The 15185-nt window shown below is 40.6% G+C and overlaps 1 protein-coding gene across 1 annotated transcript; it reads left to right on the top strand.

Moving 5' to 3' along the window:
* LOC127366919 (nucleolar protein 9) lies at positions 1 to 8794 on the top strand. Its single transcript, XM_051406373.1, has 12 exons — positions 1 to 77; positions 711 to 1012; positions 2601 to 2837; positions 2963 to 3163; positions 4298 to 4405; positions 5775 to 5916; positions 6014 to 6206; positions 6309 to 6449; positions 6630 to 6749; positions 6904 to 7116; positions 8344 to 8449; positions 8556 to 8794. The coding sequence occupies exons 2-12, from the start codon at positions 784 to 786 to the stop codon at positions 8708 to 8710; spliced, it is 1845 nt and encodes a 614-aa protein (XP_051262333.1). The 5' UTR covers positions 1 to 77; positions 711 to 783; the 3' UTR covers positions 8711 to 8794.
* Positions 8795 to 15185: the final 6391 nt, after the last annotated feature.

Raw genomic sequence — 15185 nt, forward strand, 5'->3', positions numbered from 1 at the left:
CTTGCCCGGTAGTCAGTAGGCGCCGCCCACTACCACGTCATCAGTCCGCGTCCACAACACACCGCCTCTGCTCACACGTGAGTTAAACTGCATTTTCTTACCGTCAATAAATGATTTTTGTTTCAGTTAATATTTTGTACACATTGAGCTGAATGTGTCGAGCTATAGTTTGTGTTACAGCTCTCGTGCAGGGAGTTAGCATGGACACGGTCTTTTAGCCAAAGTCCATTTCCACTATATGTCAATTTAACGCGTCACAGCTGATCGGCCTCTACAGTGGCCTCGTATAAGATGACTTTTGACATTTTCTGAATCATTAGTAGCCAGAGTTGAATTCGGCACACATTGCTGTTACCTAGCAAATATATATATCCATTTGTTTACATAGGATTTCTCCACACCGAAGGATTGCTAGATCAGTTAGTACTGCCATACCCAACAGCAACAGAAAACACAATTTATTTATTCATTTTGACCTAAAATGTATTATTTAGAAGGGCTTCCTCTAATGTAATGCCAGTTTTTCCACATTTGGCAGTTTTAGTTAGTGTACTTTCATTTCAAAGTTTGTTTTGTGTGATTTTTTTTTATCAAATACCAATTCATAATTATGAATACAATTATAAATAAAAGACTTGTATTTGCATCACATCCCAGTATTTTATTAACACCTAACACTACTAATCTCTCTAACCTGTTCCCTATTTCAGCCTGAAGATCAAACTGAGCCTCCTCTTTAAGAAGTCATTCTGCTTGTAACCTGCATGCTGGAAGGTCTGAGCTATGCTGGCAAAAGCAGAGGAGAGGAAGCCACTGAAAGGGGGAGGAAATAAGAGGAGACACCCTGGTGAAGATGGAGAAGGAGGAGAGAGGAAGAGGAGGGGAGGAGAAGAAGAAGGAGAAAAGGGTCAGGCAGGCGGCGGAAGGCAGCGTCTGGACGCCTTGAGTGTGGGCTATTTCCGCAGAGTCGGGGAGCGACTCAGCGAAGGCTTTGAAGATAATGAGGAGAGAGGTGAGAGGGATTATTTTTCTGGAGATCTGAGCAAGCAGAGGAATGGAAGATGATTAAAGTTGGGAATGTGCAGCCGTGAAAAGGCGCATTACACTAGTACACCATCATATTAGAATAAAATCTGTGCTTTTAAACTGCATTATATGGGGAAAAGAAAATGATAAAGCCATCTTCTGATATTAGCATTGTGATGTCTGTTGGGGTATGGAAAATCCCCTGCCAGTTCGTCTGGGCGAAGTTTAAACCAATAATTAATGGGCAACCATTTTCATGACTGACTGATCGTTTTAGTTATATTTCAAGTAAAATTCGTAATATTTATGGGTTCAGTTTCATAAAAGGGATTTCTTGCTTTTCTTTGTCTCACAGAACAGTTCATTAAAGATCTCTGGGGAACTGGTTGGACAAAAAAAAAAAACCTATGATAAAAAACAATCGTGCTCTCATTTAAATCCAAAATTAAATGAAATCAGACATTGTAATTTCATAATTGAATCATTGTTTAATATAACAGTAAAGCAGGATTCTTTCATACTTAAAAAATCTGATTTTATTACAAGGCAGAAGCAATAAGTAAGAATATATTATCCAGGCGCACGGTGCATGAATTGCATGATGTAGCGGCGTCTTCTTACCCTTACTACTAGAGCTGGGAATTAAACATGCTGAAAATTCTTTTGTTACAGGCTGAAATGTGAATTAAATACTGTCAAGTTCTGAAACGTCCAGTCACATTCACAGTCTTTACTTTAATCAGACATCCGCATTCTTTGAGTGACTTTGGACTGTGTTTTATTTTGGCACAGCTGCCTGTGTTTAGACATTTAACCTTTGAGAAGCTTGGCTTCTTTTGTTCAGTGAACGAATGGCTTAACAGAAAAACATGCTGAAATTCCTCAAAGTAAGTTATCAGTGAGCATCAGTAGGTTTTCTGTCAGTCTCAAAACTCAGGTACCTACACTGTAATCAACACTACAACAACACTAAACAGCTAACAATTACTTTCATTATATATTAATTAGCTGATTATTTTCAAATATAATCAATACATTTTTCCAAAATGGGGTTTCAGTTTACTATCAAATGCGACAAAGCAGAACTTTAAATCCTCACATTTGTGAAGCAAGAACCAGAGAATGAGGAAGCCATATTTGCTTGAAAAATTACTGACTAATCGATTTTCCAAAGTAGTTGACGGTTGATTTTCCTTTAACTGACTAATTGTTTCAGCTCCACCTTAAACAGTGCCCTACTTCTGTCTGAACTTGCACAGCATATTGAGTTGATCCATTGTTTGGCCAGATAATCTGTTATTGAAGTTTCTGAGCTTGAGCTTGAGCTAGAGGATTCTAATTGGTTTAACATTATCCTGCTATTGCAGCTTCATTGCATCATTTTACCTCAAATATAACAAGCCAGCTATGCTGCCTCCATCTGTCCAAATCCATTATTGTTAGAGTTTTGTTCACTCTAACCACTGTCAAACTTTCTCATCTCTATTTTTTCTAATTAATATTTGTCATTAAATATCAAATGCACCATTTCTAACTGTGCATAATCTCTTCTTACTGTGTTCCCTCTCATGTAGAGATGTTTGTGGAGAATGTCCTCACAGAAGTTAAAGGTAAAGCGACCCTGGTTGCGATGGACCGGACTGGAAGCATTACTCTGCAGCGGCTGCTCCCACTGTCCAGTCCTGACCAGGTGGGCGAGGTGCTGGCTGAACTGGGAGGAGAATCGGGGGCCGAGTTTAAGACGGTTTCTTGCGACCGGTGCGGCGGCCATGTGGTGGAAAGCGCCGTCAGACAGATGTCCAAGTTGATGGGTAAGACTGCATGTTTCATTTCTGAGTGGTAGACTGCTCATCAGTGTATGAATGTGCCTTGTTGTGAATGGATAAAATCACACAATAACAACAGTAATAACTCTTCTGTATCCATTCATGTTTAGAGTCGTCACAGAAGGAGGCGCCCGCAGAAGAAGAGGAAGAGAGTTGTGGGGTGTTGGAGGCCCAGGTGTTGTCTTTAAGTCATGTGGTGAGAGACAACAGCGCAGAGTTCATCCAACATGTTCATGGCTCACACGTAGTCCGCACACTCTTGCATGTGCTGGCAGGCTGTGTTGGACCGCCCCGCACTGAAACCCGTCCAGGTACACACACACACACACACACACACACACACACACACACACACACACACACACACACACACACACACACACACACACACAGGGATTTTCAAAGTTGGACAACTGCGCCTCCAGCCAAAGCCCCCTATGTTTATGGGAACTTGTAACTTCTGAGCTTCAGTTAAAATATGAACAGATTTAGTCACTCGTTCTTGTTGTTTGTCTCACTTCTATTTGGTAGATAATCCTACGGTTCCAATAATTTGATGGCTTTGGGGGATGTAACCAGAAAATGGGTTTAGTCGGTTAGCTTTGGGCTACAACTTGAGCTCTGTTTTTTGTTGTTTATATTTGGCATCAACAAATTGGCATCATAGAAAGTATGCTGAATTAGTTATTAGCACGTCCTGTTTGCAGTGTACATGTGGACTGTCACTGGATCACTGATACTGAAGAAAACATAAAAATGTGCTGATTCTCAGGCAAGTTCCGGAGTTATACGGAGCGTATTTTTTCTCTGATATCTGTGCAGATTTATGGGCAATTATTTTTGATGGACATCGGAGATAATATATTCTTGGAAAGTATAAGTCACACTGAATCTATAAATATTTGCATCATATCTGTGTGTTCAGTTTTCAGAGTTCTGACTCACAGTTGTTGCTGCAGCTCCAACTGCTGCCTGTGTTGATAAGTGGCCAAACCCAGCAGCCAAGCTACAAAACCTTTTATATACCTTTTTAATAACTTCCTTTTGTTTTCAGAACACTGACATGCACCTTTTACTTCCACCTAATGCAGCTTCTTTGCCTCACGTCTCTCCCTCCACGACCTCCCCGCAATATCACACGTCAAGCTGTTGTTGTTGTTGTTGAATGTCTGTGACCCTACATTGCCCAGTGTCTGGCAACGTTGGCACTAGTCAGCCCTTAGCAGACCGAGAGAGAGCTGTCTGAGCTGCTAGAAAATAAGTGATTTCACCCACTCTGTGTGCTTCTTCACCACATGAAAGCCAGCAGATCAAAAGCTTTATTTTTCTTCCCGTCACTGTGAGTTCTTTGAGGCCGGGCCAGTGTGTCAGGACTTCTACACACTGAATTTTGTTGCTTTTAGCTTGTATTTATGTCATCTTTTGTTATTCTTGTTTGTTTCTAGGTGCAAAAGAACGCAACGTTGTCCCCCAGCTGACAGATTTTGAGATTCCCACGTCTTTTTGGTACGAGCTGAAAAACCTTACGGAGACCTTGATGGACAACGTGAATTGTGAGACATCTCTCTTCATTCACAAGCACACGTATTTTTGTTATAGTTGTTGCTAAAATACATTTTATCACAGAGGGAAAATGCTAATATTGCAAAGCAAAGGGTATTGTCTTTATTTTATTTTTTTAACTTTAATACCTGTATATACATCTAATTTGTTCTGGGGTGTAAACAGTAAATATCCTAAAATATCACATTTTCTGTCTTAAATTGACTGTATCAGGCTTTCATTTTTGGTTTAGTTTTTCCATATTTATTTAAATAATTGTTACCAGTTTCAGAAACCCTTTTTTGTTTAGTTTTAGCTGTGGTTTGAAATGCATGCCCCATGATCTTTTTGTAAGAGTATTTCAAATAATGTGCCAGACAAACGCTGTCAGCAGTGCTGTCTCCCTCCTCTTGTAGTCTACTGACTGCTCTGACATTTTTCTTGTAATCAGAAAAACATTAAAGCCCGTTAAATGCAAGTGAGGACTCTCAGGAGTGTCAAAGTGGAGGTGCTCAAGGGCAGCTTTTCTGAATAGAACGCTGTCGAGATTGTGTTTAGAATTTATATGATCTCTCCAACCTTGTGGGTTTAAGATCAAAACAAAGTTAAATAGTCAATGAATAACCTAGGGACAAGTGCACACACTGCATGGAAACCTAAGTGGCTTATAACAGAGCTCTGCTGCGCACAGTCACAAACTCATTTTTGAACACACTGAACAGAACAGTGTCTAGTCAACAGAAGTGTCTGAATAACTAGAGAGGGAGAACCTGTGCGTCTGAGATGCAGCTCCTCCAGTCTGCCTTAGAAGTGATGGAGGCTGGCACAGCCGGAGCAACTAAATAGACCAATAAAGTTATACAACCACCATCAAGTAAATTCTGTTCAAATGTGACACTAAATGCATTCTGAGTATGGAGGTAAACTAGGGCCGTTGGTGCTTTCTGCTTTTGGTTAGTAATTATCAGAAATTACTAGTCTGAAATAAATCATCTGTCTATTCTATATAATCTAATACTATTATTTGTAATGTAAACACATAACATAAACACGCTTGCTACAGATCCCTTTCATTGGTTTGATACATACTGAGTGGGACAATTCACATACAGTAGTTAAGTGACATTTCTGTACTGCACATTCTTGATACTTATCTACCAACATATACACTCTGATTCCTGCAATACGGTAATATATGCATGGTAGATTTATTGGTTTTAGAAGCTCTAGAAGGAAATACATTCATTCAACATGTTTATTAGGCCTTACAGATGGTGAGAAACGCTGAATGTCATATCATTTGTTTGCCACAGGACACCTTTATATTGGCCGAAAGTTTGAAGAGCATTTAATCTCCCATTGTGTCTCTTTCCTTTATAGTAAGTGTGACAGATGCTGCTGCCAGTGCAGTCTTCCAAACCATGTTGACTGTGTGTCACAGAAAACGACCAAAGCTCTGCAAACAGCTCCTCAAACGCATCATGGAGTACCTGACAAGTCGCAGTGCCGCTCCAGGAGTTAGGTCAGATACGACTCTCGTGTTGTTTTCTTTTTGTCCAGGATTGAGTCGCCATGAAATGTTATGTAACTGCTGCTTTTGTTTTTTGCATTCCTTTTAGTCCACTTCTGGTCTTTCTCAAGGACCAGGCTTCCAGCCGCCTCATTGAAACCATCATACAGCTGTCCCACAAGTCCCTTCTCCGTGACCTCTACAAGAACCACCTCATGGGCCAGCTGGTGGACTTGGCCCTCCACCCCATCGCCAATTTCCCCGTACAGAGGCTGACTGCAGCCTCAGCCAAATACAAAATGGTTGGTCATAATGTCAGCGTGTGCACACGGTGCAGGATAAAAGTCAGAATTGTTTGTCATCGCAAGGATGACTCCATTCTCTCTCTCTTTATTTCTCTGCAGTTCCTGAGGTTGTTTGATGAGCTGATCCAAGGCGTGGAGGCCATCTTGGCCGCAGGTCACATGGGTGTGATTGTCCAGCTGGCGGAGAGCTGTGCAGAAGGCGAGGAAAGACAAGAAGAGCTGATGAAGTGCCTCCTCCATGTAAGCGCCAAAGAGTGTTGAGAACAGTCCACATGGGTCATAAATCAACAGAACAACACCCTTGTTTCTATTTATTTCTCCTTCTTTATGACTGAAATCAAAAGTACATAACACCACGATGAAACTACTTACTGTTTGATTTGTGGCTAATGGAAACCCTGTTGATGTGTTGCCTCCCAGGCGTTCCACTGTGCTGAGCCTGGCTCTCGACACGTTAACTGCCTCCCTCTCTTCATGTCCCTGATCACCTATGAGGTGTATTACCACTCTGACACAGCAGAGGGCAACACACAGACGGAGGTAAACAACTGAGAGAAGTCCAATCAAATCATTTGTAGCTGGATTTAATTGTAGTCTTTACATTTCAGTTTTAATTACAAGCAGCCCGTTGAGAACTGAACATTGATTTGCAGACTCAATGAGGTACAGCTGTGGTCTTCCTGATCATTTGTAGGTCCCGCTGTCCTCCATCTGTTACCACGGCTCCCGGCTGGTCCAGGCGCTGGCCAGGTTCAAGGAACGCTCACTCCTTCTCAGCAGCCTGCGTACTCTGACCCCCGCTGACCTCCTGACGCTGGCATCTGACCCTGCAGGCAGCCACGTCCTCCAGGCCCTCATCACCACATCCAGCGACAAGGGAAGAGGCAAGATCCTCAAGAGACTGGAGGTACGAGTTGTTGTTGTTTTTTTTTTAAATGAAATGGACTTTTGTGAGTGTTTTTTTTTTTTATATCCTCAGTGGGAACAAATTGGCCTGGAGACAGGCAGACAGGCTGGGGAGGTTGGAAAGTACTGAGAGACAAACTAGGATATAGTTGGTTTTGGTCTTTTAATGGGCTTTGTTGACTGCAACAAAAATATAAAATATCAACAGCCTTATCCATTAAGACATGTTAGGCCATGCCATTGCTTCATTTCATCAGGGAATGTCGAGCACTACCAGTAACTGCACTGTCAAGGGACATAATGTAGCTGCTGCTCTTGTGTATGTAGATTGTAGTCCCCGGAGGAGATGGTAAACGTGAAATTTCAGTTAAAAGAGAGCCCAAGTCTTGGGCTTCTGATCCAAGAGTAAGAAAAGCCCCCTTCAAAATCCCTCTGACATTTGTAACACTGCTAATAAATAATATACAGCCTTCAAACATAATATTTCTCAACAGTATGTCCTGTGGCTCTCTTTAAATGTTTACATAAGGACAGTAGGTTTTTGAAAAACGATCTAATATCAGTATTTGATATTTATTCAATATTTATGAATTTTCACCCAGAGTGATAAACATCTCACAACACTTAACACCAGTACACAATGAAAACTCATGCATAAATATAATATAGAAATAAATAGAAGAAGAGAGACAGTAATGCATCAGATGTATCAAAAATATCCCAAATACCTGGATAGCTCACCTGGTAGTTGGAAGTCACATAAAAGGAAACATTGCAATATTGTATATAACAAAAATTATTAAAAGCATATTTCACCAGGAAGTCTCCACTCGTTTACATGATCTCTTTCTTCTTTTCGTTCACATACATCAGCACACATTTTTGTTCTTGTCAACACTATGGACAGCTATCAACAAGAAACTGCAGAAGCTGTTTTATTTTTAGTTTACAAGATTTTTCTAAATTTCAAAATCTTGATTCTGACCTCTTGTTGTCAAGGTTTAAAGTGTAAAAATGAAATTACTCTCATGGCATTGTAATTGTGTTCCCCTGTACTTAAGTCCTCTATGTGTGATAGTATGCAAGGAAATGAAGATTTCTGTTATATTTCTGTTCGAAAATTATGAAAATCTCACTATTTGTGGCTGTGTACTTGTTAAGTCTCATGTTAGACAGATCATATTTTTGCATGTATCATCGCTCTTTCTCCATCTTTTTTCCCTCCCAGGGTCAGTATGTGCACATGGCCTGCTCCAGGTCTGGCAGCCGGGTGTTGGAAGCCATTTGGAACAGCGCTTCAGTCAGTCACAGGCAGAGCATCGCACAGGACCTAGGTAATATATCATTGCACAAATCCTTTTTGGTTTGTTTGTTTTACACATTGCCTGTAGTTCACATCCCCACTAATGACTTCCTTCCCCATCTCTCCTTCCCTTCCAGTGGGGAGTGAAAGCCAGCTGAGGTCAGATCAGTTTGCTCGTCATGTATGGGCCAAATTTGCCCTCTCCCACTTCATCCGAAGAAAAGCCCACTGGCAGGAAATACAGACTGGCGAGTCTAAGAAACGGAAGCTCTTCAGTGACATTCTTGAGTGAAAAATACTTACTTGAATTATCTGTTAGTATTTTTTACTTTGTAATTGAATAAAAAAATAATAATAAAGAAGAAAATATTCTTCATTTGTGTTGGATTTTTTTAAACTCCTCAACAAGAGCTGGGATCCCAAAGAATGGCAATGCACATTTGTGGTATTTGATGTAAGGAGCAACATGGCCACTGGGAGGTGCTAGTGTAATGTTAATTCTTTAGTCTTGTTTGCCCAGTGGTCCAGATTGTCAAACGAACACCGCTGTAGCTCAATAGCTCAAATGTGTGAACAAGAAGTCACAAAAAACTGATAAAAAGACATAAAGCTGACAATACATACATTTTTCCGTTAGTACTGCTGATTAAGACTGACCGTAACACAACTAATACAGTATGCATGTATACAGACATATGTTAAATATGTTTAAAGCAGATTAATATATTTCAGACATTCGGGAAAGAAATGTCAGTCTGAAGTGGGTGTGATAATAATCAGAAAACCTTTGATGCTCTGATTCTCTCGTGTTCCTCTGAATGTCACGTTTCCTCATAATTTGGTAATGGAAACACAAACAAATACAAGCTGTCAGAAATCGTTCTGTCCCTCAGCAGTGAGCTCCTTTTGTCGCAGTCTTGTCGGAGAGGCACTGGATTAGTCACAGAGCAAAACATTGATTACATATCGATTGGAAGATGTACAGGGCCAAGAAGCCACGCTGCAAGTCAGCACGTGTTATTAGTGTGAAAACGACAACAAAGGCCACCATACCCCTAGACCATAAATACACTGGCAATTCATTCACAGTTTGATTTGCTCACAGTCATGCAGGTTTCCATACTGGACAATACTGTATTGACAGTTTCCCTGTATGTCAGGTATAGACCACCTTATAGAAAGCCTCCAGGGCTCAGATTCTAGTGCCTTTTAAGCCATTATAACAAAGACATTCATTCTTATTCTGAGATTGTAAGGCAAAATATTAAGGGCTAACACATGTAACAGAAAAAAAAACATTTAACACTGTAATTCTATTGAACTCAGTAGTAATAAATACCTTTGTAAAAACTTGTCATTATGTTCATTCAACAGAGAGGTGCTGATTCAACTGTATGGTCATTTTGAGGGTCTGGGTTGTGTGGTGTTGCCATGTTTTATTTATTGTAGGATGTTTCTAAATATTTCCCTTCCATATATGTGAATTATGTGTAAAAAGTAAGATTGATGAAAGATGGATTACATCCTAAAAGCGTTTCCATTTTTCTGGCCAGAGAGTGTTTAGGAATATGTCTGCACACCACAAAGCATGGCAGAAACTAGAGAGCAGATTGAAACAGCATGTGTCATTCATTTATTAAAATCAGGGGCAAAAAAGGTTTTCTCTCTTAGCCTAAGTAGTATTGAACTATGAAGATAGTTTGGGTTTTTGTAGTAAGGCTTTGAACACCCCAATACAATTAATCTGAATAGGATTTAGTTTGCAGTGATCAAAGCCAGTAAACCTTATTACTTTTGAAAACTCAACATCAAAGTGTCTGTTCTGAGCACTGTACTGGTTACTCAGGATGACTGACAGATGGTAGACCATGGGTATCTACCGAAGGACAACTCTTGCAGAATATAAAGCCTGCCACGGACACCTTTTTGTTGCGTTGTGGGGATTTTTGAGGACACTATATATTACACAGCTTTCATGCTCTAAATTCAGTGCATTCAGATAAAATGGTGTGTCAGTCAATGTGGTGCAATATGTAGTAGTAGTTTTACAGTGTGATATTAGTAGATATTAGTTACTGTTCCTTAACGGTCCAGTGTGTAGGGTTTAGTAGTAGCAGATTGCAACTCACTTGCTTCACCCTTCCTTTCCAAGCACAAGGTAGAAACTAGGGTGACCGCAAAATGCACAAAAAACACAAATGGCGCCCTCTAGAGCCATTGTTTGGTTTGTCCATTCTGGGCTACTGTAGAAACATGAGAGGTTAAACATGGCGCCTCCACAGAAGGCGACATGTGCCATCTGTATATATAAACGTCTCATTTATTGTCTTGAATTTCTCCCACAGGGATCAAAGAAGCAACATCTTATCTTATTCTAAGGTAACAAAAATATTCTTATGTTCAGGTGATTATACGCTGATGGAAACATACCTATGAATATTCTATTTCTGCCAATAGATCCTCCAAGATGTTACAAACTGGACCTTTAACTTAAGTGTTTGTGAGGTGCAGGCATATTTTTACAGTGGTTACCAACCTTTTTCCTCAAGGGACTCTTTTTTTTGTCATTGAGTAAACTGACAACCCCTGACTGTTTCTCTGTTTAATCGAGATTTCATATTATATTCAATGCATAACAAAAACAGTACAAAACAACCGATAAGCTGTACAATGAACCCAAATAGTGAACACAATAACTGCAGGATGTTTATGTAAAATGAGCAATTGAGATGAATTCTGAGCAGATTATTTCCTGCGAGTATTACACCAGAGAAGAGTTTGAACTTTTCATACAATTCAGTCTGTTTTATGTCTTTTTTATTTTCAACAATTGTGACTACTTAATAGGCCTCTGACAAATTCAGTTTCATACTCTCTCTGATGCTCGCCCATTGTTCTCTCTGCTCTTTGGTTGATTGAACTTTTCTGATGCAGGACGAGGCTGTTTATCAGAGAGTAAAGGCTCTGTGAATATAGCTTGTGTTCAAATCTTCAAAGTTTATATTTTAAATAATCTAAACTTTAAAAATATATTTCAGTTTTTTTCACAGAAATAAACAATATGCTGACATATAGGCCTACTGTGTATATACTTTACATTTCCTTACATTTACACTTAATTTCAAGAAGGCCTCGCGACCCCCTATAAGACTTTGGCAGCCCCTAGTGTGGGTCCCGACCCCCAGCATGGGAATCACTGCTCTAAGACACTAGTTTTACTTGATGCATTGCACACATTTCCTATTACATCCATGCGAACCAACATCGAGATCGAAGCTAATCTAATAACGGCATCTCGTTATAGTTTACCGTATTTTGCAGAGCACATGGTTTGCTCTCACCCTTATGACCTGTGATTAACCCACACTGCTGGAAACGATGGGAGCACTGCATAAGGCATTCAGCCCATAATGAGGTTGATTGGTGCCTTCAACCCACTATTACAATCACTTGGCCTGATGTTTCACTGTGAGCTTCTTGCTTTCACCAAACCAGTTTTTAATTACACGTGTGTGATATTGAAGCCAGACTGGTCTGGCTCCTACTGGCTCCCTTTTGCTGTTTGGTTATTATAGCTCTGTGCATGTATAATCAGCTCTGTGCAGTCGGGAGACAAAGCAGAGGAACAATGACCTTTGGGGTACAATGAACCATTGCTTCTTGAAAACAAATCACATGGATTCCCAAGGGATTCAGCAATGCTTACTTCAATGCCACTCAGTGTCTGGCCACACCAGAGTCTGGCAATCACCGCAGCCTCAACGTGCCCTTGTCTATCCCCAGATACACCGCACAGACCATTTCCAATCGTACCTTCTAGCTTACATGACTACACCCACACTTCAGGAAAATATGCATCTCATTAGTTATGCACTGTGCTCACTGAAAATAGTCTTTCTTTGGTGCAAAGTGAGGAGTAAGTTCGACAGGCTTTCTCTGGCACACAGTAGGTGGTTTTTGGTCTTTTAAGCTCCCTCTGTCTTCCCTGCTCTCGAGAAGTATTCTTTTTTGCCCGAAAATCACAGTAAATGCCCACAGAATGAGTCAGCGACAGGAAGACAGAGAGAGGGAGTATTTCTGTCACGATTTGAGAGACTGATAGGGTGTCACAAAAAGAAATCGTATCATATTGTGCTCGTTTTCCTCTCTATTTCCTGCAGGCTTCTGCGGAGCTGTCATATGCATGCTATTATCTGACAGTTATCTGACCTGTTTAACTGTGATAAAATGCTTTATATGTCCGTTCTGCGAGACACATTGTTTAAATCCCCTGCTCTCTGAAGAGTTCCCCTGATTTGTGTGCTTATCGCCGTCTGTCTCTTATTCACCTACTGGGGAAGAAAAGCAAAACAAACCAAAAAAACCCTCTTCTTTCTCAAAATCAACATAAATATAGGACATTTGAGATGCCAAAGGACTCTAGGACTCATCGTCTCCTTGACAACAGTCTCCAAGCAACCATTACTCCTCAAAGCATTTCTCCAACCCCGTCTCTCTCTCCCTCTCTCTGACTCTCTCTCCTCAACCCCTCTGCCTCTTTGCCAGTTTGCCTTCCTCTCAAGAGTCCTCCCATTTAACCACTCCAGATAGTTACTGTACCAGCATCGCAGGCTGAAAGCTATGTGATGTGATCTCATGTGATCGGCTGTAGAAAACGGGGCTCTTGCTTTTTAGCCTGAGGCACATCTCTACACCTGCTGAAACTAGGGTGGAGCAGAACGAAGTGGGGGGCTGAGAGATGTTTTCATAGTTATTTGTGTCACTGTTTTTTGGAGACTACCAACCAGTGAACTAAAATCCCTTTTTAGTGCGTTGTGTAAAAGGAATAGTATTAGAGAAGTTTACTGTTTAGTGACGGGGAATAGTAGGTGATCCAAAAGGGACTAGATTTTAGTATTTTTGAATCCTACTTCATTCAAAAGTGTTGTTTTAAGGACTGTCGATCCATAAATCATCCATCTTACTGACGCAGCTAACCTTATTTTTGGAACTATTTCAGGTAACCAGCAACTGCATAGTTATTTTTAGCAGTAGACAGTCCCCTATGCCCCCCCCCCAACTTCCTTTGGAGGGAGGGAAAGTAATACCGTGTTTTGTTCTTAGACCAGACTGCATGGCAAATATGACAACTTTATCAAACTGCGACATTCAGTGAGACTATGGTCGCTTTCATTTAGCTTTAGAAGTGCAAGATTATAAGGTCAGAACACAGAAATTCCTGGACCTCTTGTGATACTTGATACCATGCACACACATATACTGTATTTTTCTACACTGTTTTGTAAGCTGCTGGAAATTCAGTTTCCTTGCGGGAGTCATCCTAAAAGGATCAATAAAGAGAAGTCTAAGTCTAGTTTTTAGATATCACTTTTAGAAATGTCTTCATTTGTGGTTCCTTCTATCATATAGCGTTATCCACATATTGAGTCAGCCAACACCTGAACATCACATGTTGCAACTGAGTGTGTGCTAACTAGGTTAGTTAGCAAGTGAGCAGAGAACTAGCAGAGAGCTACAAGTAATTAATGAACAGTAAGTAAGAAATGAAAAATAAAAAGAGTTTCCTAGTCGACTAGTAGTTTTTGCTTTAAGCCAATAGTCAACTAGCCCCAACCTGGTTATGGTGCTCATTACACCCCAATCCCCGGCAGACCAAAGCACCTCTGCTACTGTGTAAACCATCCTCCCCCAGTACTTCGAGCTGGCAGTCCGGGTCCAGTCAGCTAATAGGTAGTAGCAGCAGCTAGTACAGTTGTATTTGTGTTACAGGAGAACCGGTCTGTGCTGCCGGTGACAAGGCCTTTAAAATTAACAATTTACTCGAATATTAGACCCCTTTCTACCATTTAGTAAACTGAAGACACTGACCATGTGACATATTTTATGGATATTTCCTATTGTATTCAAACCTGTACAATTAGTGAACTCAGTAACTGATTTGGATGGATTTTGAGCGGATTATTTCCTTTTACAGTCATATAGACTTAATGGGCTTCTTTTCTGACAAATTCTGTGTTTTCTTGTCCCTGATGCTTGGCCATTGTTCGATTTACTCAACAATTTACTTTACATTTTCATTTCTTTACAGAAGTAAGCTGAATGCTGAGATACAGGTGCTACCACCGCGTTGGGCACCACTGTATTAGGGGACAGCCCTACAGCAAACTTGACCAAGCTCCTAAAAGCAAAAAATTGACACTTTAAGTGTATTAAACACTATTGTAGCAATCTACATTTTATTCAATTAACAGTGTTAAATAATATCCAGTTTATAATCAGTGACTATGTTAATGACCATAGTTGGAACATGACAGGTGGTGCCAATTCAAGGGTGCTGGAGTTCATCTGTAAGAGGCTGTGGGGGTTTTCATGCAGAACAGCCTGCCACAGAGGACCATGGCTAAGAATCTGCTGGAGACGCCTCATGGTTTTTACATTCCCATCATTAAGCAGGTAACCTGACAGATCTTCCAAACTGCATGTGTGCTGCATATATCTGGAGTCCAGAACAGTTATATATTGCTTTGTCTCATATTCTCCCCTGATACGATCTATTTTCGACCTGAGATTTTGTTACAGCCGCAAAGTGTTGACACTGCATCTTTTTGCTGCTTCGTCCTAAATGGAACAACTGTCCTGAGATGCCGTCTCACAGTCTGTCTAGAAGACCCATGAGTCATCCAATGACCTGTCACGCCATCCCTCCACCTAGTAACGGCTGTAATGAGACATTCATGTTGTTATAAAAAAAAATGACAAGACACTCA

This window comes from Dicentrarchus labrax, unplaced genomic scaffold (assembly GCF_905237075.1).
Source record: "Dicentrarchus labrax unplaced genomic scaffold, dlabrax2021, whole genome shotgun sequence".
NCBI lineage: Eukaryota > Metazoa > Chordata > Actinopteri > Moronidae > Dicentrarchus > Dicentrarchus labrax.